Genomic DNA, 26,015 nt, shown 5'->3' with positions numbered 1-26,015 from the left:
CCTGGCCTTGAACACTGCCAGGGACGGGGCAGCTATCATCATCGTTATCAGTATTATTGCCAGTACTACTATTATTATTATTGTATTAATAATATCAACATCAATATTGATATTAATATTTTGCTTTATTTTCATTATTAAACTCCTCCGTTGAGATAAGGTTTTACTTTTTTGCCAGTTCTCCTCCCCATCCCACCAGGGGTTGCCATTGGTCCTCTGTTATTTCTGTTTTCTCCATGAGCTGCCAATGCATGCGCGTTGTCCTCAGGAAGCAGAGTTCCATCCCTTGCTTTTAACACAGCAAAAAGTCTGAGCCATGTGTACCTCCAGCATCCAGATCACTTGAGGTACCCTGGGTTACCTGGAGTTACCTAAGGTCACCTGGGGCTCACTGTAGCAGCTCTGCCACCTCTGCTGGTCACCTCAATTAGAAGCAGAGCATGAGATGTGTTTTTTGAAGCTTTGACTTAATAATACCAGTGCATTATAGACTCATAGAATCAGACTGGTTTGGGTTGGAAAGAACCTTAAGATCATCCAGTTCCAACCCTGCTTATTGTGAAGCTTAAAGGTTTATTGGTGCTGCACAGACAGACTAAAATCCAACATAGTTTTGACCAGGAATAGGGAGAGACACCCAGCCTCCTGTGGAGAGGAGGAGCAGAAGCAGTACTAACTTGTCACAACAAATGAAGCTTTCAGCTCTGACAGCAAAGTAAGAAACCCAGCTTGCAAGTTAGAAAGTGCAGACACTTTGCCCCTGTGTTGTGTTGCCTGTGGCACTTCAGCAATGAGGGGCAGTGGGAGCCCAAAATCCTACATAGCTAAAGGGAGCTCACCTTGTGTGTGAAGCTGAAAGCGTGGTGTTAGTTTACATTTTAACGCTCTAATCAAAACACACAAAACAGTTACAGCAGTGCTAGTGCTTACAGCTCAAATTCATACAGAAAGACTCATTTGAGCAACCTGCTCTAGTGAAGGTCTCCCTGCCCGTGGCAGGGGGTTGGGGCTGAATGATCTTAAGGTCCTTTCCAACCCAAACCCTTGTGTGATTCTGTAATTTATTTTACCCTCCAAATGGATGTATGAACTGCTTTAACTTTCCTTGGGTCTCTGCTGTTGTGCCTGTTCTTCCCACATCTTTCTGGTTGGGTCGTCGGTTTGTCATCATGGACAGCCCGGCTTTGTTGGGCTGTTGCCATAGGTGGAGCCAGCCCAGGGTAGGTGACAGGCGCGGTGTTGCTATCACAGCCCAACCAGCCAGGAGCAGCTCAGGTCCAGGCAAGCCCAGCCCGGCCCCAAGACCCCACAGGGTCGGGTCAGTACAAATCCTGTGGATTTTCACTGGGAACAGCAAAACTCATATATTCTGGGCTGCAACGGCAGCACCACTTAGATACTGAAGGACAAGTGACTGGAGATTCCTGCTTGGGAAATCCTGGCTTTTCCTCTTCTTTTTATTCTCTTTCCTTTTTTACTGCTGTTAACCAGGTGGAAACAGGGAGGGTTGCCAAAGACTGGCCATCTCCCAGCAGAGCAACAGAGATTCATGCACTGAAGCCTAAGAGATACTCAGTCCTTCCCCAGGTGGGACTGGGTTTAAGTACAAATGAGTACTTCTGGATATCACCAACAGACCTGCCAGCGTGAAGGGATCTGGGGACAAGTACACTCACTGCATAACGTCAGCACTCACTTACTGCAGCGTGGATAAAGGATGGACTGTAAGTCCCACCTGACAGGGATCAGAGAAGACATAGAATGGTGCTTAGGTGCTTACCAGGGAGAAGGAGGATGGCCTCGAGTGCTGGTTGGCAGGGAAAGAAATGAAAGCTGCTGCTTCTGCACACTGAGTGAGCGGGTTAACCACTGAACTAGATAAAGCTGTAGACACATTGCTGTGAAAACCTGCAGCATTTAATCGTGACTGATATTCTCTGTATAGAATAGTTTAAATCAGCCTGCAGTAATTGTTTCCTTGCTACAGAATCCAGCAGGATGATAAAACAGTCCTCAGTCTCTATTTTGTTTCCCTGATAGGGTGTTACGTGGTAGGCGGGAATGTGTGAGTACTAGGGATAAGTGAACTGATTCATGGCTTGGTAAAAAACAGAAGGAAACTTTCCTTCTTTCCCTGAGTCATGCTGAAACTTGAGCTCCTTCTGGATCACTGGCTCTACAATTATAGCATGTGCTTAAGGACACAGAAGATTAAAGGCTTATTTGTCATTAATTTTTGACAGCCTGAGCTTCAAGGATCCCCTTGATGTATAGAGCCGCGTAGAGCCCCTCTATGCAGTTGGTCATGCTCTGACTCTGCTCGTCTCTGGTCCGTCATTAGCCCTATGCAGTGTTGGAGCTGTAGCATCACCACTGCAAGTGCAGAGGTGCAACGACACAGTTCTCCCTAGTGCTGATGGCAACAAACGGTTTTCAGTCACACTGGGCTTTTGAGTGCCTGAGACTCCTCTGAACGGCAACCCCAAGCCTGTTTGGGTTCTTGCAGGTGTGGTACTGGCTTTCTTCTACTCACTGGGCAAGGATTGCAACCAGGTGAGTTTTCTGTGGAGGTATTAGCCAGTCTTGATTTGCTTGTGCTTTCACTGTGGTTTACATGATGGCATTGCTTCAAATCGCACCCATGATGAAAAGAGATCCTTATGTCCTCAAGAGAAAGGAATTAGAATCCCTTTTCCTTCCTTTTTTCCTTCCATGCTTTCCTTCCTTTTTTTTCCTTCTATGCCAAGGAGGAAAGCTTCAGCACAGGGATTAGGGCATACAGTAATTAAGGAAGTCTGTTGTTTGTGTGAGCCCCTCATCCCTGTTGCATAAAGGACAACATCCATGGGGTCTCTTCCCTCTGCCATACTGTGGAGGAAAGGAGTGTACTTTCATGCTTTGGGGGCTTCAGTGTTTGCTCTTTTTGGAGCTTCAGAGCCTGCTTCAAGACGTGTGTGTGACTGGGTACAGCTGATGAGAAAGACCATGGGAGCAGAGCTGTTACATCCACAAACCAGGTACTTCAGTAGGTTTTCTGGAGCCAACACATGCATTTGGAGCCTTGGAGAGATATGAAGTTTATTTTCCTATTAACTTAATCCTCTCTTTTTGAAAGTGTTTTTTATTTAGGCATCGCAGTGATAAACTCATCACTGTCTCTGTGTCACCCCCGATGCACGTTGCTGGCAAGACCCTCCAGCACTGCAGTCCTGTATTTTACTGTCACCAAGTAATTTTTATAAGTCAACAGAACCTAAAATTAATGTTTCCTGAAGCCTCTTAGAGCTTCCTGCAGCTTGCAGGGGGGTGCAAAGTCAAGGACAACTGCTGTAGTTTAATGGAGTCAACAGATAATGAAGGGAGGTGTTCCCTTGGTCACTTATGAGGAAAGCCAGCACAGCTTTTAGCTTCACTTTCTCTATCTTTTCCCATGCCAGAAAGATCCCTGAGTACAACCTGGACTCATAGAGCTCACTACACTGGATCTGACTTGTTCTGCTCTGTGTTAACTGGGCATATTTTTGGCAGGTTGCTAGTTCGGACTGACACAAACCCCGTGCCAGGGAACTGTTCCCCATCCTTGTGGGAAGTCTTCCAGTATGCAACATTATCCATAAAGCCCAGTTCCTGGCCAATAATTTTGCTTAAGAGCTTCAGTGTTCAGTAGTGAATAGGAAGCTTTTAGCCACCCTGGTTGTAAAGAAGGCTGGAAGATGCGATGCAAAGGCATTTTGAAAGCTGATAATGCAGAATTCACTGAAATAAATCAAAAGGAAAAATAAGGCTCTCCCAATTTACAGGTTGGAACAATCTGCTGCTTCTGTTTTGAACACGAAGTTCCCCCTTGGCTTGGGAGTGATCCTGGCCTGAATTTTTACCGTGTTTTCTGATGCTCTGGGCAGTCAGCTATGCAAGAGCCATGTGCTTGCGGGAGCCCATGCCAGCTGGTCAAGTCCCTGATGACACAGGACTGACTGGCTCACAGTGCGCAAGACTTGGCTCTGTCCACGCAGGTGAGGCACCCGTTCTCTTCCAGAAACATCACAAAAGCTTTGGGGATCTGTAGGGATCACAGAATCCCAGACTGGTTTGGGTTGGAAGGGACCTTAAAGCTCATCCAGATCCAACCCCTGCCACGGGCAGGGACCCCTTCCACTGGAGCAGCTTGCTCCAAGCCCCTGTGTCCAACCTGGCCTTGAACACTGCCAGGGATGGGGCAGCCACAGCTTCTCTGGGCACCCTGGGCCAGCGCCTCAGCACCCTCACAGGGAAGAGCTTCTGCCTAAGAGCTCATCTCAGTCTCCCCTCGGGCAGGTTAAAGCCATTCCCCTTGGCCTGTCCCTACAGGCCCTTGTCCCAAGCCCCTCTCCAGGTTTCCTGCAGCCCCTTTAGGCACTGGAGCTGCTCTAAGGTCTCCCCTTCAGGAGCCTTCTCTTCTCCAGGCTGAACACTTCCTTCAGTGATGTAACCCACAACATGGCTGATACCCTCCAACCGCTGCAATGAGACTTTGCTCAGACTGAGCTGGTTTGCGTGCTTGCTGGCTCCAAGAATTCCTTGGTTTGGGTCTGGAGCTGTGCCTCCCCTCGCATTCAAGGATGATTGCGTTTGATTGACAGGACAGCGAGAGCGGTGCAAAGCAGTGTGCCATGTGCTCAGCAAACACCTCACGGTCATTTTGGCAGCTCATGCCCTTTGTGTCAGTCTGTTGATATGTATAAAATAGCTCCAGAAGACTCACTCCAGCAGACGTGAGCAGGATCAGAGGCAGGTGGGCTGTGGGTCATATTTGTCTCCCCCCCAAAAAATAAAGGTTTTATCTCTTTTTCCATAGAGATCTGCCTGAGGATAACATTGATGCTGAGCAGTTTGGATATGGGGAGTCTTCTCTGGGGATGGGTGAAAAGTGTGACAAGGATAAGGTCAGAATCCTAGAGCTCACTGTGCAAAAGGCTGTCCACAACAGTCCCTGTCTGCCCTTCTCAGGGTGATGTAATCTGTGCTCAGTAATAACATTTCCGAGAGGTGGATAACAGCATTTTAGTTCAGCTCTAATAATTCTGTTAAGTCAGAGCTGGGGATGTAATTGCTGTTTGTGACTGAGTTTGTTCCATATGTGTGTTATGCAGGATGCCATTGTAATGAAATGTTCCCTCTTTCAGCTGTATGCCCTAAAGAATATGCCTTTATTGTGTGGCAGGCAAAACACTCCTCTGCTCTCTGCCTTTGCTGTGCTTTATAACCAAAAGAGGAGAAAAAAAGTCGTGTTTCGCCTTGTTTCAATTTCTTCTGGAGATTTTAAGTTGTGTAAGTGTTAGTTTTCATTTGTTTTAGTAGCACACTCAGCCTTGCTGGAGTCCTCTTCATTTCTTCTAATGAAAAAGCCTGGGAGCTTGTGTGCGTCTGAGGGTTTATATGCAGTACAGCACACGGATAGGAGTGTAAGCAAGGACAGGGAGTGAGGGAGGAAAAGCGCCTTCCAGGGAATCAGACACAGGGTTCCGAAGCAGCATTTTAGATTTGATTGTGAGAAATAGACCTTGGAGATGTAAACTTTCTAGAGAAATACTGTATTGGAAGGTAGCGTGTTCCATGCCATGAGGTCAGGTCATGTGTGCGAGGTGGGTAGGACATGGATATGGAAAACTGCAGACAGCAACTAATCCCACCCAAAACAGGAGCTGTAAAAGAGGGAAGGTGTGTGCTGGGAGCCTGAGAACGTGAGTATAGAACCACAGAATCCCAGACTGGTTTGGGTTGGAAGGGACCTTAAAGCAGCCCATGGAGTTTGTGTGTGCTCCTGGGGAAATACAGCAGCAAAGGGCAGCTTTGCTCTGATGTGGTCTCATGTGAGGGAGGAGGGAGAGCAGTGTGAATAATGCCTGTAGGCAGCAGGTAGGAGATAGCCATTAAACTGTCCCCACCACAGCAGACTTAGCTCGGAGATCTCCGTTTGACCGCGTGCTTGGGGTTCTGCAGCACCCCCATGCCTCCACCCCACAGCTTCTACCATCTATGGAAGGACTCCCAGCAGCGAACCAGTGAGAGCACACAGCTAAAGGCAGAAAGGAGGAAAACAGCCTCAACAGAGAATGAAACAGGGATGGTTTCTGGCCTGGCCTAGCCCTGGACAGCACTTCCAGTGCTTTACAGCCCTCTCTGATGATGCTTGAGCTTCTGGGCACATGCATTTTGGTAAGGTACGATGCCAGCGTGAAACATCTCCATCAAGAAGTGATGATGAAGTCTTTGAATAGCAGCAGCTGAGCTTGGCCCACCTGCAGCCCCCAAGGTGCTTCTAGAAGTAAAAGGCATGTTACCAGCATTTTTACACTGTGGAGCCAAGAGGAATGATCACAAGTGAGCAGGAATGAAAAAAATCCATATAAAACAACTGTAGCAGCCTATAATGTACCCATAAAAAGGGAAAACTCGCTACTTGAAGTCTACAAATGCAAGTTTCTCATGGGAAAACGTAACTTCTGTTCAAATGCTAATGGGGTTTCATCACAAGAATGGTTTAATTTAACTACTATGTACTATAAGAAGGGGCAGAGCAAGGTTCAGAGAACAAATGGCTGATGAACAATCTTCAATCTGCCAGTAAATATTTGCTTTTTTTATATACTTCCCCTTCTTGATCTCTGTCTTAAACAGAGACTCCAAAGGGACATATAAAAAGACAGCTGATCTCAGCTAGAGGGAATAGCGCATTTTTGTGTGTTTCTTTTAGCCTTGTTTAAACCAGTAAATTCATGACACCGATAGAGTGTCAGTCACCAGAGCAGCTGGCCCTGAAAGCATAGAAAATTGATGGTATATAAGCAAAAATTGGCTTTCTGGAGAGAAAAACTGAAGCACATTTTAGAAAGCAAATGGGGCACTGCAGCCACGAACTGTCTGTGTACTTAGAATGAGAACAAACACCTCATGAAGCACAAATAACTTCCAGGGACGCGGAGGCAAAGTCCTGCCACCTTTGTCCAGGAATAGAGCAGCCAGAGCTCGCAAGAGCTGGGTAGGAAGAAGAGAGAAAGAGCCCATGATGTTCCCTGTGGAAGCAGAAAATCCTTTCTTATTTCTGGAAACTCTCTTCTCAGCCAATTTATGGGTGGGTGCTTCCACATTTGAAGGTTTTTGCTACCACCTTTCATTACTAGAACTGTAGGAAGAAAACTGTCTTGCTGCTAACACTCCCAAGCCTGCAGAAACACTTCCTATGTGTTTTGAGAAGTTGACAGGGAGCACTTGACTGACCCTGACCACAAAACAGATCTGTGAGGGAAGGGAGTGGGATGCTTTATCTATTAGATAAGAATAAACATTTGTCAGAAGTCTCAGCATCTTCTGCCTGCCGTATGTGAGCCTCCTCCGAGGATCTTCACCGCGCTCGTGTGATGGTGAATTCTGTGCTAGACTCTTGGGGCCAGGCAGTTGCTGGTGTCCTTCCTGAATGAGGAGTGGGGTTTAGAGCCTGCTCAGATCCATTGCAGGGCAGAAGAGTGGAATATTGACAGGCTGAGAGAGCTGGGCTGGGGCAGCCTGGAGAAGAGAAGGCTCCTGAAGGGGAGACCTGAGAGCAGCTCCAGTGCCTAAAGGGGCTGCAGGAAACCTGGAGAGGGGCTTGGGACAAGGGCCTGTAGGGCCAGGCCAAGGGGAATGGCTTTAACCTGCCAGAGGGGAGACTGAGATGAGCTCTTAGGCAGAAGCTCTTCCCTGTGAGGGTGCTGAGGCGCTGGCCCAGGGTGCCCAGAGAAGCTGTGGCTGCCCCATCCCTGGCAGTGTTCAAGGCCAGGTTGGACACAGGGGCTTGGAGCAAGCTGCTCCAGTGGAAGGGGTCCCTGCCTGTGGCAGGGGTTGGAGCTGGGTGAGCTTTAAGGTCCCTGCAACCCAAACCAGGCTGGGATTCTATGGTTCTGGGACAGTCTAGGCTTGGGGGGATGCTTACCTTCAGCCCACTTGTGTGCAGGATGGGCTCTCATGACAGGAGTAGTGGCCTGTAAAATCAGTGGTAGCTGCTGGGATCCACAGGTGGGAATGAGTGGCTAAAAGAGACAAGAGGAAAACTTCGGAGCCTGGTGAGGTTTCGAAGTCTCTGTTCTGTTGGTGCGAGTCTCTGTCACAGTGTGGCCAGACAGAATACAAGCATGTGAGAGCAAACAGGATTCTGTCTCAGTGTTGGAAAACTGGTGCAGGGCTGGAGCATCTGTCAGAGGCAATGTGAGCCAGGCAGAACATGGCCCCAGGCTGCATTTCCACCTGGATCCCTGATGCCCCTTTGCCCCTCCCCAAAGCTTCCTAACTCGTCTCCCCTGCTCGAGTGTGCGCTGGACCGTGTGCCGTGATGGACTCCCAGCCCCCGTGCTCAGAAGAGCAGTGGTGCATCACAGAGGAGAGGATGGAGAGGGAGCTGCATTCCTGGCCCCTGAGGCTGCCTTACTTCCCTCCCCCAGCACCTATCTTATCTCTGCCTCGTTCTAAAATAAAAGGAATAGAAAAATGAGCAACATGAAAAAGGGAGGAGATGATAAAGAGTATCTGAAAAATTAACTGTGTCCTCATTTCAGAGCTTTGCATGGTAAAAGGGAGGCAAACGGCCTTTACTTCATTAATAAATTAAAACATTAAAAAGCTGGGTGTCTCCTGAACCAACGCTTTTGTCATGATCTGAGAAAGCTCCTAGGAAGTGTTCTGCAGAAAGCTATTTAGAAACTATCCAGGGATGCTATGAAGGGCCAGAGCAAATCAAAGCTGGAAGGCAAAGTTTGGTATCATGCTGTTAATGAGGACTTGGGTCCAGCCTGGACAAGTGATATTTGCACCTTTGCTTTTGTGCTGAGGTCAGCTCTCTGCCTATGGCACATGGCTGCTGCCAGGGGTAGGGCTGGAGTCAGGAATGATCAAAGCCACATCGCTTCTGATTTCCTTTAGCTCCTGAAGTCTTGAAGGGTTGCATGAGAACAGTTCTTGGGAGTGCTGCTCCTGGGAAACCTGCATCCGAGCCAGTGATGATCAGAATGCCCAGTGATGGGGATGTTTGGTTTGGCACGTTAGCGCTTCTCCTCTCAGCATCAGTTCACTCCTTGGCAGTTATCAAAATATGCAGTTGTTCTTCTTAGCAAATCTTTACCAAGGAAGACTCAAGACTTCGATGCTGTTACAGGTGTTATGTTCTGTTATACCCTCTGCTTGCCATTAACAATGGAACCGTGTGGTGGAGCCTTAATTCTTGTACCTGAGGGTAACACCAGGGCTGTATAGCATATATGTGTATGTAGATACACACACGCTCAGTAACAGTTTCTCTGTTTTCTTTTCCTTGGCAGGTCCCTATGGAAAGGATATTTATCGAAGTGGAGGGCCAGATCTCCATAATTTCATCTCCTCCGGGTTTGTCACATTAGGAAGAGGACACACGAAGGGTACAGTGGAAACAATTTTTTGCTAAATAAAAAGATTATTTTAAAGAAATAATAAAAAAAGAACAAAGCTATAACTCAGAAGCTGGGTTCTAAGAGCTGGGAGGTAACAGTATTGGACTGCAGGCAGTAGATTTAGCCTAGCAAATATCGCTGCAGGTAAAATACTGTGCCCCTGGCAGAACCTTTTAAATCCTAGCAAGGGAGATGGTGGGAGAGTGTCGAGTCAGGCAGCCAGGCTCCAGACTCCACTCTGACTTTGCAGTTCAACAATTTAGACTGCTCTGTGTTTTCCTGAGTGCATGGTTGCAAACCACCATTGTGCTGCTGTACTTTCAAAGGAGAGGGCAGGATCTCGTGCTGTCCAAGGGCAGGCAGGCAGCACTTGAAGAGTGCATTCCTGGATTTCTTTTGTTTGACTTCTGGGCTTTTTTTTTTTTTTTGGGGGGGGGTTATGATGAGTATTTTATAAAATTATTTCTTTTTAGGTCCTAAAACATATATTTTGTGTGTTCATATAATCTGTGATATAATGTACAAACATGAAACCACGCAAATATACATATGCTGCTCTGTGTATGTTCTGTGTATATGTACTGTATATAAAATCTGTGTTCAGAGACAGTTGTAGCTCTATTAGACAAGTAACCGTATAACCCAGGAGTTGTGGTGACACAAAAGCTGTGAGATCTGACTCAACAGTAGCTGGTCACCAGAACCCCAGCTCAATGTTCGTTTTCTGATGTTGCCTATTTGGTGAGTTTTTTATAGTGTACAGTGAGACTGTGTTTGGAGCATCTTTCTGTTCACACCCTGACCGAGTCACACTGGTGCTCTGGCAGTGGGTTTGCGACACGGGGAGTGCAAAGCATGTGCCGTGCCAGTCCTCGTCTGGTTCTGTGTCCTGCTGACTTCTGAGACTGTTGTACATTTATATAGACGCAATGTATGTGGAGATACCTATATAGACACGATGTACTGTATGTGGAGATGTGTCCATGTGCTCGCCTGGTTGAATGCACCCAAGTTGTTCCTGTGGATGACCATCACTCACAAATTATTAAAAGACCTTTCTTTTTTTCCCTACATTTCCTGCACTTTTTCCAAGTCTCCAAAGTGTCATCCAAAGCAGTGTCGGTCCTGTAGAACTGTCAGAGAAGAAACAAATCTATGTATATTGTCTGTGTATGTCTGTGTGTGCTTAAATAAAGTTTACTGAGGCTGAGGCAGCACCCGTGGGACTTGTAATGCAATACCCTGCAATTCCAGCCTGGCACTGCACCCGTGGAAGGAAAGCAGAGAAAACCACCATGAACGTTCAGGTGGGCTGGGAACCGAGATGGTTCAAGGAAGGACTCATGGATGGCATTTCACACGAGGTCTCTCCCTTCCTCCTCCCCATCCAAAAGGGATTTTACAGTCACGTCCTATCACATCAGGCCTGACAGTGTATTTAGGGTGAGATAGCAAGTGTACCCCAGTAGAGGTATGGTCTACAGAGTGGTGTGTCCTGATAGCCACCATCAAGCACATGGATAACTCTGGGCAGGCCCATAAAACCTGCCTCTTTGTCTCAATCTGAATTACCCTCAAGCAGTTTTCTGTACAATATACTTTTCCCAGTTCCTTCACAGCTAAGAATAAAACTTGCTTTCCTTCTAGAACTGAAAAGCCCCAGGGGCTCTGCTCTTCTGTAGATGGGCCAGTGGTTTCCACACATTTTCCACTGGAAATTTTGCTTGAATCCCCACAGAGCACATTTTCTATCCCTGGAAAGGTTGGGAGAATGGGCACTGAGGGTCCGGACTGTTCCTGTAACAACAGCCATTAGATAGGGTGGTGCTTTTCAAAGGGAATAAAAGGCTTTTATTAACTGAAGAAATTAAACTGTATCTTGGCTGTTTATGGACATAAAAGAATGAATTGGCCTTTGAATTTATGTTTCAGCTACCTGTTAATTCGCATTCTATTTGAACAGTACCATAATGTTAACTTCTAACTTCTTCATGGTAAATTCACATATCCAACTATGACAGCTTGGTGATTAACATCCCCACATGTTCTGCAGGCAAACAGCCTTGTTTGCTTGTGCAAATGCAGAGATTTGTCTTTGTGCTATGATTTGTGCTGTGAAAGCAGGGACTTTGGATGTAACACATTACTTAGGGGCTCTATCGTTAGGATTGTGCCCTATATCATTTGATTACTTCTGGGAATAGATTTCCTGTGTTCATTTTTCACTGGGAACCCAGTTGTACGTGTAGACAGGAGAGATGAGTGCTCCAGCAAGGGTTATAGTCCTGAGCCTCATGCTCAGGACTATTATGAAGCTCAGCAGCTTCATACTCAGATTTTGTCCTATTTCAGCTCTAGTGCATGTGTTAAAATCTCCACCTCAACTGTCATTAGCCGGATAACCTCCCCTGCCTTGTTACACCACTGTGGAGGAGGGTTCTGCTTTTAGACTGCACAAATCCAATGAAGTTTATCTCAATATTTCTTTGCACTGGGAGACACATTTTTGGTGTTTTCTCAACTGTCTTCTGCGCGGTGGCAGAACTCCAAGTGCTGAGTAATATTTAAGAGCTAATCTATTTTGGGCAGAAGACAAAGATGTGAGACATGCCAAACTACCATGGATACCAAATCAGCATATTCACATGTCTGACATCCACAAGCTCCGGCAAGACTGTGATTTATGATTCTTACATGACACTCCATTGGGCAATGCATCACTGCCTGGCATTTAAGTCTATAAAATCCCTGCATAGTGTGTTCTTCAAACCATGGTAAAAGATTTCACTGTCAGCCTGTCATGATGATCTAGGAATGAACCCAGAGTCTTTAGGCCATAGAAAGTCTCCATGGTGAGACAGGAGGCAGGGCTAATCTCATCTAATGGTAGATAGCTGGAAGTCTGACATTTTATTTGGAGGTAGTAGCCTTCTGTTCCATATAAAGACTCCTGGAAGACATCAGCACCTCTAAATGGGTGTTCACGATGGGCACTAGACACCCCTTCACCCCCTCTAGCAAGAGGGGAGTTATGGGGGGGTAGGTCATTGAGCCAGTAGAGGAAGGCAGATGAATCTCTCCTGCACTTGTTGATACAGGAGTAGCTACCATTGCTCCAATTGCTGTAGTAGTTGCTATGGGAGAGCAGTGCTGCAGTGAAGCAAGTCGGAGCACTAAAGACAGGAGTTACCACATCCCTCTCTGCACTAACCTGATTTACAAAGCAGCTTCTTCAACCTATTCTCTCCGCAAGCATCTTGCTACTCTCAGATACACCAGGTTGACACTAACATGGGCTGTACTCACTGTCCTGCCAGGGCTCTGCTCGGTCACTCAGGATGGTGTAGAACATAACTGCAACAGCACATGGAGCAAGCACCCATGTGGATGTTTAACCACAGTGAATAAAGTTCCCAGTTGAACTGAGCGCTAGGGGTCAAGGAACAGTGAGGATTATGGGATTTCAGACTGCGTGGTCGTCTCGTAGGGAAAACCAGGACTTTCCCTACTTTTCCTTCCTTGTAAGTTTATCCCAGATCCTTGAGGAGGAGCAGAGGTAGGGCTGTGACTCGAAAAGCATGTGTGGAAAACTCAGGAAGCATCAAGGGTCCTCACAGCCTGCCCAATAACACTGTCAGAAATGGAACCTCTCGCTTTTCGTTCAAGGCTGCAAATCTTTATTGTAGCTGAATTCATGGGGAGATGTGTGTGTGTTCTGAGTTAGGGAAAACTATAGCAATAGGACAAGGGGTGATGAGTTCAAACTTAAACAGAGGAGGTTCAGGTTGGATCTTAGGCAGAAGCTCTTCCCTGTGAGGGTGCTGAGGCGCTGGCCCAGGGTGCCCAGAGAAGCTGTGGCTGCCCCATCCCTGGCAGTGTTCAAGGCCAGGTTGGACACAGGGGCTTGGAGCAAGCTGCTCCAGTGGAAGGGGTCCCTGCCCGTGGCAGGGGTTGGAGCTGGATGAGCTTTAAGGTCCCTTCCAACTCAAACCATTCCATGATTCTATACGCAGGAGACTCTTTTTCTTCAAGTATCCCACTAAAATTTGCACCTAGGATGTTATCCAGCAGTGCCAGTAGGCAGGAGGAAAAATGAGCCGCGTATCCAAGTCAGTGTGATGTGGCTGTGAAAGCCTGACTACACTGCTGCTGGCATCTCCGTGGAGCTGTACCAGCATCCTGCAGTGTGGGCAATGTGAAGGTGGTGTTGGTGTGGAGAAGCCAGCCGGGTGACTGAGTAATAAAAGCTACCCATATTTTATCTTGTGGTACTCGGTGCAGATATGGCAATATCTACTGCTTGAGTGTGGGATTTACCTGCCTGGGCCTCTGTTTTCCCTAACCTGCAGCATGGTTGTACCTTATGTATCTGCAGAGTGGCTCAGGGCACTCTTTTGATGGTACAGCCCTTCACGTGAGGTACAGCTAGGCAGCTTGAGCCGGTTTTGGTTGAGCACATGTGCCTGGTGTGTGGGAGCATGGTATATGGCCTCTAGCAGGACCTGACACCCAAATAGGCATCATACTCCCCAGATACAACCTCATAGTAATGATCCCTCTCTGTGTTACCTGAAAGGATGCACAGCATCTGTGTACAGGTGAGATGTCCGATGTTGACGACTTGTTGCTTTTTCACAGCTGACAATCTCCCTCAAATCGGCTTCTTTTTGGTGCATATACAAAAGGGGCAAATGGTTTTTGTTCTAGTCTCACCTAGATTTGTTTTGAGGACACACAGACCATATGTCCCATGGGGCAGGAGCAGTGGATGATGGCTGCTGCCACACAGGTCAAGGTTTGGAAGCTGCAGGGTTTTATGTGAGAGAGAACTTGCCAAGTTCGTGCTTGTGCGACTCTTAGGAAAGCTGGTTGATGGTGGTAGGGCTGCAGGTCATCCCGTGTCAATATGGGGGTCAGGTCATTTCCTTCCTGAAATGTCTTGATCTACCCATCCACTGTGTTCCCTCATTTGCACATTCTTCCCACCTTTCCGGGGTTTTCTGCAAGCTGAAGAATATCTGTGTCAGGCTTTGTATTTTATACATGACAGATCTGTATGCAAACTAGTCTTTGTGCAGACACCTCAGTGGATTTATAACAGTCAACACGCTGCAAGCCTTGCATACAGACTAAATGTGATGCAGCGTGGTAAAACAGGATCGGGTGCTCGTACTGGCTGACACCGCTTCCTCCTTTTGTACTCACATTGTCCTCATCCCCCTTTTACACGCAGCACTCTTCCTTTTGGAGACCCTGAACTGATCCCCTTTTACAAGCATGAGCTCAGGAACCAACACTTTTACTGGTCCATTGGCATGTAAATATGATTCAGAGATGAATGGGAGGAGGAAAGAAATGGATGACTTTAATCATCATTAGGAGTTTGAGGATTCTGGTTCCTTTCTCCAGCGCTGCCCTGGTTCCTTGCTGTCGTGGCTGCTTCCTTGTCACTTGGCTGACAGACTTACTTACATTCCAGTTTCTTTCCCAAAGTGCTGTTTCATACCCTTAATTTGTTATTTTGGGGTCTCGAATTACAGCTGTCACAATCAGCGCTGGCCCAGGGCAGATCCAAAACATGCAGTGAATGAGCTCCAAGGTGGAATTTACTGCCTCCCCCATCATTAGTAATCCACACATGAGGTAGACTCGTTAATACAGGGAAAAAGGGAAGTTTAAGGGTCATTTTTTCCATACCTGTGCCTGTAACAGGCCATGAATAGATTATGTAAAACCAGGGGGTTAGGTATGTTAGGTCCTTTCTCTCATTAAACACTTGTTTGTTAGACATTTTGTTATCAATGGAGAGATGTCAAGCCAGAGCCTGCTGCATCCCAATGAATCATTTTATGTTCATCTGGGATAATACCTAATGGGTTTGATGGTGTCTCGCAGTCTGTGTGCTAAAGATCACTTGCATTCTGATTCCTGATGAATTTCAACTATTGCATATTCCGGCGCCTAATTGTATTGACTTGAGGAAAGGCTCACTGGGATGTGGGAAGTGCTTCATGGCTTTGCAGAAAGATTCCATGACGCAATAGGGCATTTCAATCCGCTCTGAATTATTTAACCGACTCCAGACGCGACCGTCCATTTCTCAGCAGTCTGGACAGCCTCTTTTTTATAGCCCTCCGAATAGCCGGGTGGGAGGAGAGTGGGAGGGCATGGAAACCATACTGATGCCTACAGCAGTTGCTGTAGGCAAGGAATGGGGTGAACAAGAGCAAAACCACATCCATCCCTGGCATCACCTTCTGCAAAGGGCGCTGAATTAATGGAGGTGATGGGTTTGTGCCCTTCTGTCTTCTAACAAACTGGGCACAAACCTGGCCTAAAGCACAACCTGAAGAGGCTGTTTTGGAACACAGCTTACCAAACTCATGTTCTGCACACTGTGAGGAATGAGCAGGAGGAGGACTGGCAGCTCATCTGAGAACCTTCCTCAAGCTGGTTAAGGAAACAGCAGAGAAATGGCCACAAGCAGGGCATGGAGCACATGTATCACTCCTAAATCAGGAGATTAAGCTTCCTGTAGCAAGGAGCCCACACTGGCTCCACAGCCAGCTATTAAATGGAGACTGCTTCCTGCAGCAGGAAAGCAAGCTTCTCCTGCGGTCAGAAGTCAGCCTCACTTCGCATGTGAAGGGACACTTGTCAGCTGGAGATCACCACCTCAACTGATCAATGGCACTTTTAACTTGACCTGACCAAAGGTGCTCCATCCTTGGCAGTGTTCAAGGCCAGGTTGGACAGAGTCTTGGTTTAGTGTGAGGTGTCCCTGCCCATGGCAGGAGGGTTAGAACTAGAGGATCTTAAGGTCCTTTCCAACCCTAACTATCCTGTCAGTCTATGATTCTATGCTTTCTGGACGACATGGACAGGACTAAGGTGGGGAGAAGGGATGCCAGACAGGTTAGGTTGCCTCTTCTTTCTCACTGAGGGGCAGTTAAACCCACAGTCTTGTGTCTGGGGGGGAAGACCACCCTGTGCCTTTCTTCGTGTGCACATTAAGGCTGGGATTGTGTTTGCCAACTAGTACTGCAGTATGCAATATTCATATCATCACAGACTGGTTTGTGTTGGAGAGGACCTTAAAGCTCACCCTGTGTCCAACCTGGCCTTGAGCACTGCCAGGGATGGGGCAGCCACAGCTTCTCTGGGCACCCGGTGCCAGCGCCTCAGCACCCTCACAGGGAACAGCTTCTGCCTTATATTTTTCCTAATTTTCCCAATATTGGAGCTATGCTTGCACCTGGCGCTTTGTATAAGGTCTGTCTGACCATCAGCATGTGGTCCCCTTTACAGACCCAGGCATGCACTGGAGTTTGGGACTAATCTTCACCGCTGCCTCTGCTGAGATCCTTATGCTTCTATGTCAGTGTGAATCACAGAAGTTATCACTCAACTTGTCCATCTGTGGTCAGTGAATTATTTTGCTGCCCACTTCCTTGTCCTACAAACTCCAAGGCATCCAGCTCTCTGCTGAGGGCCTATGGATGGTTTCAACAATGCAGTGCTCCAGGATGGATTTCTCTTCTTTCTGCTGTGTGTTAACAATATATCAAAACAAATTACAGTACCTGAGAGGAGAATTAAAAAGCCCTGCCTATTATCAGATGCCCTTTCCCAGAGAGTCTGCAACTCTCCATGATGTTTTGGCAGATCCCTTTGAAAACAGAGCTGAAGGCTGGTGAAAAGCTGGCAGTTACAGCCCAGCTATCTATGAAACAGGGAGCTTCAGCTGCATGCCACAGACTTCTCTTTGAAGAATGTCTCTGTCTATATTTATTGTCAAGAACTGATGCATAAAGAAAAAAACCCTTATGATTTCCTGCTACGCTGTCGCTGAGCATCTCAGGCTGGTTATTTCCCAAAGAGCGATTTTAACTGAAATGCAGAATCAGCCTTAGAGCTGGCATACTGCTTCTTGAGCAGGTCAGTGGTCAGTCAGAGTCATAAATAAGAAATTATAGAATCATAGAATCATAGAACAGTTAGGGTTGGAAAGGATCATCCAGTTCCAACCCCCCTGCCATGGGCAGGGACACCCCACACTAAACCATGGCACCCAAGGCCTCATCCAACCTGGCCTTGAACACCGCCAAGGATGGAGCATTCACAACCTCCCTGGGCAACCCATTCCAGTGCCTCACCACCCTCTCAGTAAAGAATTTCTTCCTTAGATCCAATCTAAACTCCCTCTGTTTCAGTTTGAACCCATCACCCCTTGTCCTGTCGCTACAGTCCCTGATGAAGAGTCCATCCCCAGCATCCTTGTAGCCTCCTTCAGACACTGGAAGAAATTGGTATATTACAAAGGAATTTGGAGATTCCTGAGTGCAGATAGGGGAATTTGCAGAGGGATCTGTGGTTCTGAAGCCTCTGTGATTTCACTGGAACAACCGAATTCCATGGTCAGATAAAGAACTTGGGCATGCCCAAGAATCCACTGCTATAGCAAAGCCAGTGTGTTTTACACAGTTTATCTTCTGAAGTTCCTTGGGAGGAACATTGGCTCATTATCAAAGAAGTGTCTTTGCAGACACAGGCCCCAGGTTTGCTGTCCAGATGTGCTTTCTACATACGGTACTCACTCACAGGGAAATTATTTCGTCTTAGGAGCTTCAGTTTATCCTTCAATAGCCAATATCAAACTGTGGACAATTGTAGGGGGTTTATACAACAAATGCCACAAAAGTGATCACAGACAGTCCTTGAGAGACAGACTTGAGCTTACTGATTGACTTTTCCTACTCTTTGACACAGATTAATCTCCATCTCTCGATAGCATGCAGGCCCCTGGCTGTAACTAGTTTGTATTGTGGCAGTGTCTAGAGGCCGCTGGTTGAAGATGAGAACCATTATTCCTAAATGGGGACAAACCAGAGGGAGATACGCTCCGGATGTCCTATTCATTCTTGTACTGGATTTACAGGTGTCCAACAGCTGAGTATCTGTTGCAGCAGAAATGATGAGTCTCACAGTTCACAACATTGCTTTGTTGTCCCAGACCTACTTTTACAGAGCTGCGGTTCTCCAGTCATTTAGTTCCAGTTCTGTTCCTCAGCTGGAGGAACTCTTCTTCATGTTATTCCAAAGCTAGTTTTGGTTAATACTGCCATGACTTTGCTACAGGTCTGGTGTCCACGCTCCAAGATGTGCATAGTAAAACAGCAGAATGAGGGCTTTTGCTATTGGAGGTGGTTTGCAGTCAAAAGGATAATAGCATTCTTTTTGTCTAAGCACAAAACCTGTAACTTTTAGTGCATTGGGCCTTTAACCTAACCTTGGCTGAATAACAGAAGCTGAACTGTAATCTGCTGTTGTACGAGGCCTGCTGCTGTTAGCACTGCTCTGCTGGCTCAGAAAGAGCAGGAGTAGACATTTTCTATCCTTTTCTTCTCCTGTGAGCAGCAGTTGCATCCAAGCAGGGCTGCTTTACTGTGCCAGGACAGGACAAATCCTGTAGGTTGAGCACCTCCTTACATTTAGATAGTCTCATAGTGACTAATGCTGGTGACATTTGTCAGTGAGCTATTAATCTTGCATTCATGGGGCTGCAAGGACACTTCAGAGGTCTGTAGTGAAGCCTGATGATTCCTACCCTCTTTCGCTTAGAGTCAGGCTTATACTTTCAGCTTAGGAACCAAACCTCTGCTCTACACAGAGGAGAGAGCCTATGTATCTCGTTGATGCTGATGCCACAGGCTGCGGTCACCAGCAGGACCAGGATGTCTGTTGACCTGCTTCTCTTCTTCATCGTGTGCCAGGATGCTCCGTGGACTGCAGCCAGCAGTTTCTGTCTGGCACATAGATGAAAAGCCTTGCTTTATGTGGAAGACATTTCTAACTGTTGAGTTACTCTTTGTGCACGCAGGCAGAGACAGAGCTTAGTGATTTCCCCCTTGCCAGAGTGGCATTGCGGTGATTGGGTTTAGGTTATGAAATCAGGTTGTAGCACACTGGTTTTATGGGTGAGGGAAGTCTGTGCACTGCAAAATTTGCTGCTATTCTTCAGCAGAGCTCCCAAGGGGCAGGGAGGAGATAAGGGGATCAGCTGCAATACAACGTCCTTTGTAACAGCTTAGAGGATGAAATGGATTTACAGTTCCCTATGGCAGGAATTGCTTCTGCTGCCACAGCAGTGGGTAGGTGGTTGAGTCAAAGTGCTTCAGTCCTCTCAGCGTGTGAGGAGAAGGAATGGACATCCTTCATCTGTCATTTTCCTGAAGATGGAGATGAGTTGCTACCTGGGGGTTCTCAGGTGATAGGGCAAGCAGGTTCCCCAAGAAACACTAAGAGAAGAACAGATTATCCCACGAAGCAAGGGAGGGCTATGGACTGGAAGGTGAGCAGAGTATTTTCTCCTCGTCTGGGCTTTCCAAAGCAATCCCTGCACTCTTCCAGCAAGTTATCATCTGTTTGGAAGAATACACTCACAGCGCTGATTAGAAACACTGGACAGGAGAGGAGAAGTTGCACTGAGTCCCCCAGCAGCTGTGCCAGCACCCTTTTGAGAGGGCTGAGCCCCTTCCCACTGGTGGGCTTCTGTCTGCCACTGGGACAGCAGTTTCCTTTCTGGCAACATCTGTGTTTTTCCTCAGAACTGGAATTAACTCATTCTGTCATCCACAGTCATCAGGTTGTGGCTTTGAAATTCCCCAGGGTCCTGAAGTCCCGCGTGCCGTGGCCACCACACTCCTGAAACAGATGCCCACAATCACTGTGTGTAGCAGCATGCCTTTGTTTTCTTATATGAAGGCAATTACAATAATTTCTCTAAAGGTTTTCCTGGACAAGGGCATCATTTCCATGCAGTGCCTCGAGGCTGCTGCTGTCATGGAGTGAAGCTGCCAGAACGCAGATCTGTGGCAGTTCCTGAGATTGGAGGGTGTATTAAACCTCCAGCCTCAGAGCTTTTTGTCTGATGGGTGAAAAGCAAGCGGCACCTCTCTTTCCCTGACTCTCCTGAATTAGTGGCACAGAACAGAAAGCAGTGTTTCAGATGATGAAATGCCCATAGCAACAAGAAGCGTGGAGCAGGAAGCCTTTGACCAGGAGCAGATCTCTTCATGACAGTTTCTCTGGCTCTTGGATAGTCCTAGCATCAAGTGAATATAGTGAATTGTAGTGACAGGACAAGGGGTAACGGGTTCAAACTTAAACAGGGGAAGTTTAGATTGGATCTAAGGAAGAAATTCTTTACTGTGAGGGTGGTGAGGCACTGGAATGGGTTGCCCAGGGAGGTTGTGAATGCTCCATCCTTGGCGGTGTTCAAGGCCAGGTTGGATGAGGCCTTGGGTGCCATGGTTTAGTGTGGGGTGTCCCTACCCATGGCAGGGGGGTTGGAACTGGATGATCTCAAGGTCCTTTCTAACCCTAACTATTCTATGATTCTATGATAATGAAAAGAGAAACTGGGGTTTTGCCAGTAATTCCTACAGCTGACATACATCTTCTGGATGACAGCCTAGTTCCTCAACTGAAGAGCTGATTCCAAGCCCACTTTCTGCCAATGGTTGGTCGGTTTTAATTGATTTCAATGGCACTGGCTTGGACCTGCTGCAGAAAATAAACTTATGTATGCCAATGCAGACCGTGCCGTACTGCCCCTTGAGAAAGTGGGGGGTTAGCTTTCCCAATGCGCATTCCACCACCGCCCCACCCCGAACAAGGAATGAATTAAAGGTGTTCACTGGTCAGGGTGGAAATGGATCCTGGGCTCCAGGAGTCCAACTGGATTTTGCCAGTGGGAATTTGTTCGGTTTCTGTGATCAACGCCTGAGACAGATTGAGCTCAGGGGCTTGGCTTCCCGGCTGCGACAGGGAAAGTGTTGGTGCAGGCAGTGAGATGCAGATCTGCTGAGTAAAAACCCCCATCCTACACAGTCATATTTCTGAGCAGATCTGCTCTTTACGTGTGGCCACATCTGTGCACACAACTCAGATTCCTCTTTGGAAACAGAGCCCGTCAAGATTTTATTAAGGTACTATACTCTTATCTATTCTTTTTATGTCATCGCGCTGCCTCCATTGTATAAAATGTACTGCAAGTTTTATTCCAGAGTATATGTTACTGTTATTAATTTAAGATATGCTCAGATACCAAGAGTGCACGGTCTATAAAAGGCATGTCCTCATATTCATTTTAAACCAGGAAATAAAAATAGAGTCAGTTCAAATACAGGTGATGAGAATAACCTGAGGTTCGTCTTAGGAGGTACAATATGAATAAAGGCTTTAAAAGTGCCTGGCAAAGTGTCTGTGCTGCGAGATAAAAGTTTGCAAAGTAGATTTGGGACAGAGGAAGTAGTTGGTGAGTACTCCTCATCCACTCTGTATGGCAGCTGAAAGGCATTGAATTAAGCATGCTGAATTCAGAACAGAGCAAGACATGCTTTTTGACTCAGTGTGAGTATTATTAGCCTGTGGATCTTGCTGTCACAAGGTGCTGTTGAGATCAAGAGTATTCAGGACACAAAACACACATCATGGTGCTTTTGCAGTTAGTGAGATAGGCAAAGGTACTGTAAGTGTTAAAAGAGGAGCAAGGGAAGTAATTCAGGTCCGAGGCTTAAGTGCCTCACAGTACTGGGACTGGAAGAAACCTCTCTGTGTTAATGCCATCCTGTAAGCACCGAGGGTAGGGGTTCATCTTGGAAACCAGTTAGCGCTGTGTACCCGCAGAGCACCAGAAATACCCTCAGTTCACCCCGGTTTGGTATGATCTGAGTGAAAAAATAGGACACCCCAACTAAGGGGAGCGAGAACCGATCAACAACTGCATGGGCACAGGTTGGGTTGCAGCTGAAAAGCTAACCCAATGTTGTGGACGGCATGAGGTGGGGACCCAGAGCTGACCCTTGCTGCTGCTTTGTGGCCTCTGGACTCCGGCAAGAGGATGCAGCCTTGATGCTCAGTGACACCTCAGCCTTTCCTCTTGGGGTTCCTCAACCTGCTTGAGCTTCAGGTCTTATTTCTCCAGATCCTACAGTGGCTGGCAGTCCTTTGGAGTTCTTCATGTGCAAGCAGCAGTGATGCAGAGCCTGGCAGTGCGTGAGGGATGTAGGCAGCCACAGCTAGCACATGGCAGGAAGCCACTGGGACAGCACGTCCATGGCCACCTATGCTTCTCCTTCCAACCTGCCACAGAAAAGAGCTCGTCCTCCTGCTGTCAAGGGTGCTGTACACTGTCACGATCATGCTCATTACAGAGCATTCACCCCTTAGATGTGAATAAGGATTTGTATAGAGCAAGTGAAAACAAAGCAGATAGCTGCTGTTGGATTTTTCCAGATGAGCCTTTCAGAGCTGCTGGCTTCATATGCAGATAAGACGGAAGTACCTTGAAATATCCAGCAGAGCTGCACCAAAGGCTCTGAACTGGGGATGGCAATCTCAACAGAGTGCATTCTTACCATTTTCACAGCCTTTCCTGCACCAGTATTTCCCAGGAAAACCATCAAATAAATTGGAGTTAATTTTGAAGTTGGAGAAGGAGAGACAGGAACAGGGCTCAAACGTGGATCAAACATGAAGCAGAAAGGTAGTTTGATAGAAATAAGCTTGAGTGTGAGTGGGAGAAGGAGATGCAGTGGCTGAATCTACCTTGGACTGTGGCATTAGGTGTGACCACAGTACACAGCTGAGGTGACTTTCAGAGTGTACCAGAAAAGGGGTTCTCTTTGTCTAACTCTGTTCAAGGAAGATTAATTCATCTTGGAACAGGCACAAACCCGTGCTGCAAAGAGCAGTTTCTGGGGAAGAGTCGTCCTGTTTTGCCTAGAAAAGGAAGACTGGGAGACATGGGATCATCCTGCATCGCAGCGATGGCTGAATACCTGGGAGGGAAAATCATGTGTAAACTAAAGGACGATACCAGCACAAAGACAAGAGGTTGAAGACTGGTCATGGACAGATTCAGTGCTAAAGCCCAGGAGTTTGAGTGTAGTTTAAAACAACATCCCCTAAAACTACAACTGGAAGAGTCTTTTCCCTGCTTGTGCATTCCCTTCCTCTCGATGCATCTGCCTTTGCACCAGCACAAGCACTGGTGTGACCACACCGTGAGCCGGATCAGAGAATTCAGGTTGGATGAAAATGAACCCAGAATGCTTCGAACCCAAACCAATTCACTCTCTGTCCCCACGGATGCTGTGCTGGCTTGAGGACAGGCGTGGCAGGGAAAAGTGACTCTTTCAGCAGCATTGCTCCTTAAAATGAGTGCGAAACTCCAGCATGGGTTGAAGCCCACTCTGTAGGGTCACAACACAGCGCATCACAGTTAGAAAGCATGGCATTAGAGAAAGACCACCCCAGATTTGTAGCTGGCATCATATGTTGAGATTTGTGTTATGAAGTACGAGAGCTCCAGCCAGCACAAGCTGCATTGCCATTGCTTGTACTGATCCCAGCTCGGCCACAGTCGTTTCTTGTCTTTAAGGACTCTCAGGTGGTTTAATGGAAGTCTCCACTGATAGAGCTGGTTGCTATGTGCAAGCAGGAGAATTCCTGCTGGGGAGCCAGAAGGCTACAGCCGTGCAGAGGATGGGGGTTAGGAGGGTGCTGATGCCAGAGCACTCAGAGGATGAGATTTCTTTATCTGCGTATGCCAGCATGAGCCACTCTCACAAAAGGGTGGCTGTCTCCAAATCCGCCCGCACTCTCTGGTACAGAGAGGGAGGACTAAAACACTTGGACCAGCAGCTTGTCCTACAAAGAGGGTTCACCAAGCCCACAGGCTCCATGGCAGCAGAGGCTTCAGGGGTGCCCACTTAACATCTTTTTTTGCTCTGGCATGCTTTTTCTGTCAAAAACTGACTGTGTGAAAGTGGCTGGAGGCAGATTTGTCTGAAAGAGATGGATTTTAACACGCTCGTACTTCTACACCTCCCCACACCTTAAGCCAGCTACTGGCATCATGCTGGGGCTGCATGCAGATTTACCAGCCATATGCTGCTAAATTAGTCTCACCACCCAGCGCGAGGAAAGTTCAGAAGAAACCCGGGCTTCCGCTTTGCATATCTCTAACACAGAGCTGAGCCCTTTGAGGGGCTCCTCTGATGTCCAGGAGCTGTGAATGTTCCAGACGTCAACACCTAAAAAACAGGTTGGAGAAGACAACAGAGAGTGCTCCCATCATCACCACTGAAAGTGATGATTTTTCCCTGGCAAAGGCTGACATGACAACAAAGCACAGCTATCACTTCCTAAATAGGATGAGGCCAGTACATTTATCCTATCATGAACAGCACTGGCCAGGTAGTACAAAGGGCAAACAGGGTCCAGCTTTGTAGATGAGGGGGAGGCCCATTATACAGGCTCCTGCTATACACTATGGGGGTGATAGCAAGGGCAAACTGGACAAGAGCTGCAGGTTTGTCTTAGTTGGAAATACTCTCTTTTTTTTTTGTGTCACCAGGGAAACAGAAGCAGAAACGACAAATGCTTTCAATTTGTCAACATTTTCAACAGATATTTTTGGTCTTCTGGTGGAAAACAAAGCATACAGACATCTCAGTTTAAACCTATCCAGTTCCCTTTCCAAATTGAATGTGGAAATGCTGTCAGAGGGCTGAAGGAACAGGGCATTAAGGCGTCCCTTGTACTTTGGAGCACCTTGGCTGGCCTCCATTCCATGAGTTATCATCACCTCTCCTTGGGCAGAGCCACCAATGTGTGTCACAGCAGGCTTTGCCTCCTCCAGGTTTCATCTGGCAGGGCTCCGTGATGGGGAAAGGGAACATAGAACACTGGACTCAAAGCTCCACTGAGGACAAGCTAACTTAAACCAGTTTTGTTTCCAGTGCAGTATAATGAAGAGCCTTATTCCTGGGTGGGAAACAGGTGCCTTTGTAAGGAAAAAGGATTTGGTGGAAGAATATGGGGTTTTATCTATTTTTTAAGAGGAAAAATACAGACTTCCCTCTCTCAGTACAATCTTTTGATTTGTGAAGTTAATCTGGAAGAAATCAGAGGAAGTGAATTGAGGAACCTGCTGGGACTTCCTTAGCTAAGAGCCGTGTCCCTAGAGATTATGTTTAGCTAGACTGATAAAACCTGCTGAGATTTCTATAGAAATGTCTCAGAGCGAAGCTCGTTGATTATCCTGTTGCTATTTGTCAAATGCAAAGGACCATGTAAAAAAAATCATCTCCAGCTTTCAGAATTCCTGTGCTTTCCCTCTCGTTTTGATGTCTGAGGAGAAAATAGCCTTGTGAAGCAACTTGATTTCTTCAGAGCTATTAACAAATCTTGCAGGGTCCCAGGGTGACATAACAGGTCTGGTCTGACTCATTCCATTTAAGAGTGTCTCCTTCCAGCCAGAAATAACTCCGTGTGCAGCCATAAAAAAGTGTGAATCAATTAATGTCTTTTATCAACTAGAAATGCAGATAAATCCCCTCAATCAGGGGAGCGCAAATCACTGCTCCCGTTCCTTCTCCCTCCCCGTTCTCTGTATCTGGCTTCTTCTTTAATGGAGCTTTTAGGATGTTGGCTCCAGGTTCGTGTGGCTGGTTTTGAAGCTGAGTCTCGAATGTTATGGGTTCAAGATAGATATGTCAAGCAGATACTGGA

At 47.1% G+C, this 26,015-nt stretch overlaps 1 protein-coding gene across 1 annotated transcript in view; it reads left to right on the top strand.

The window, feature by feature from the left end:
* The window catches only part of SHISA6 (shisa family member 6), a gene marked incomplete at both ends in the record, with an annotated part of 224,557 nt that overhangs the window by 49,521 nt on the left and 149,021 nt on the right, over window positions 1-26,015 (top strand). Inside the window, one exon of the mRNA XM_080629691.1 lies at window positions 9,327-9,422. Coding sequence (XP_080485817.1) covers window positions 9,327-9,422 — 96 coding nt within the window. The remainder of the gene's footprint in view (window positions 1-9,326; window positions 9,423-26,015) is intronic.

This window comes from Psittacula echo, assembly GCF_963264785.1.
Source record: "Psittacula echo genome assembly, chromosome: 14".
In the NCBI taxonomy this organism is placed as follows: Eukaryota; Metazoa; Chordata; class Aves; order Psittaciformes; family Psittacidae; genus Psittacula; species Psittacula echo.
Note: the sequence above shows the minus strand (reverse complement) of the source record. Positions and strands in the feature narration are given on the sequence as shown.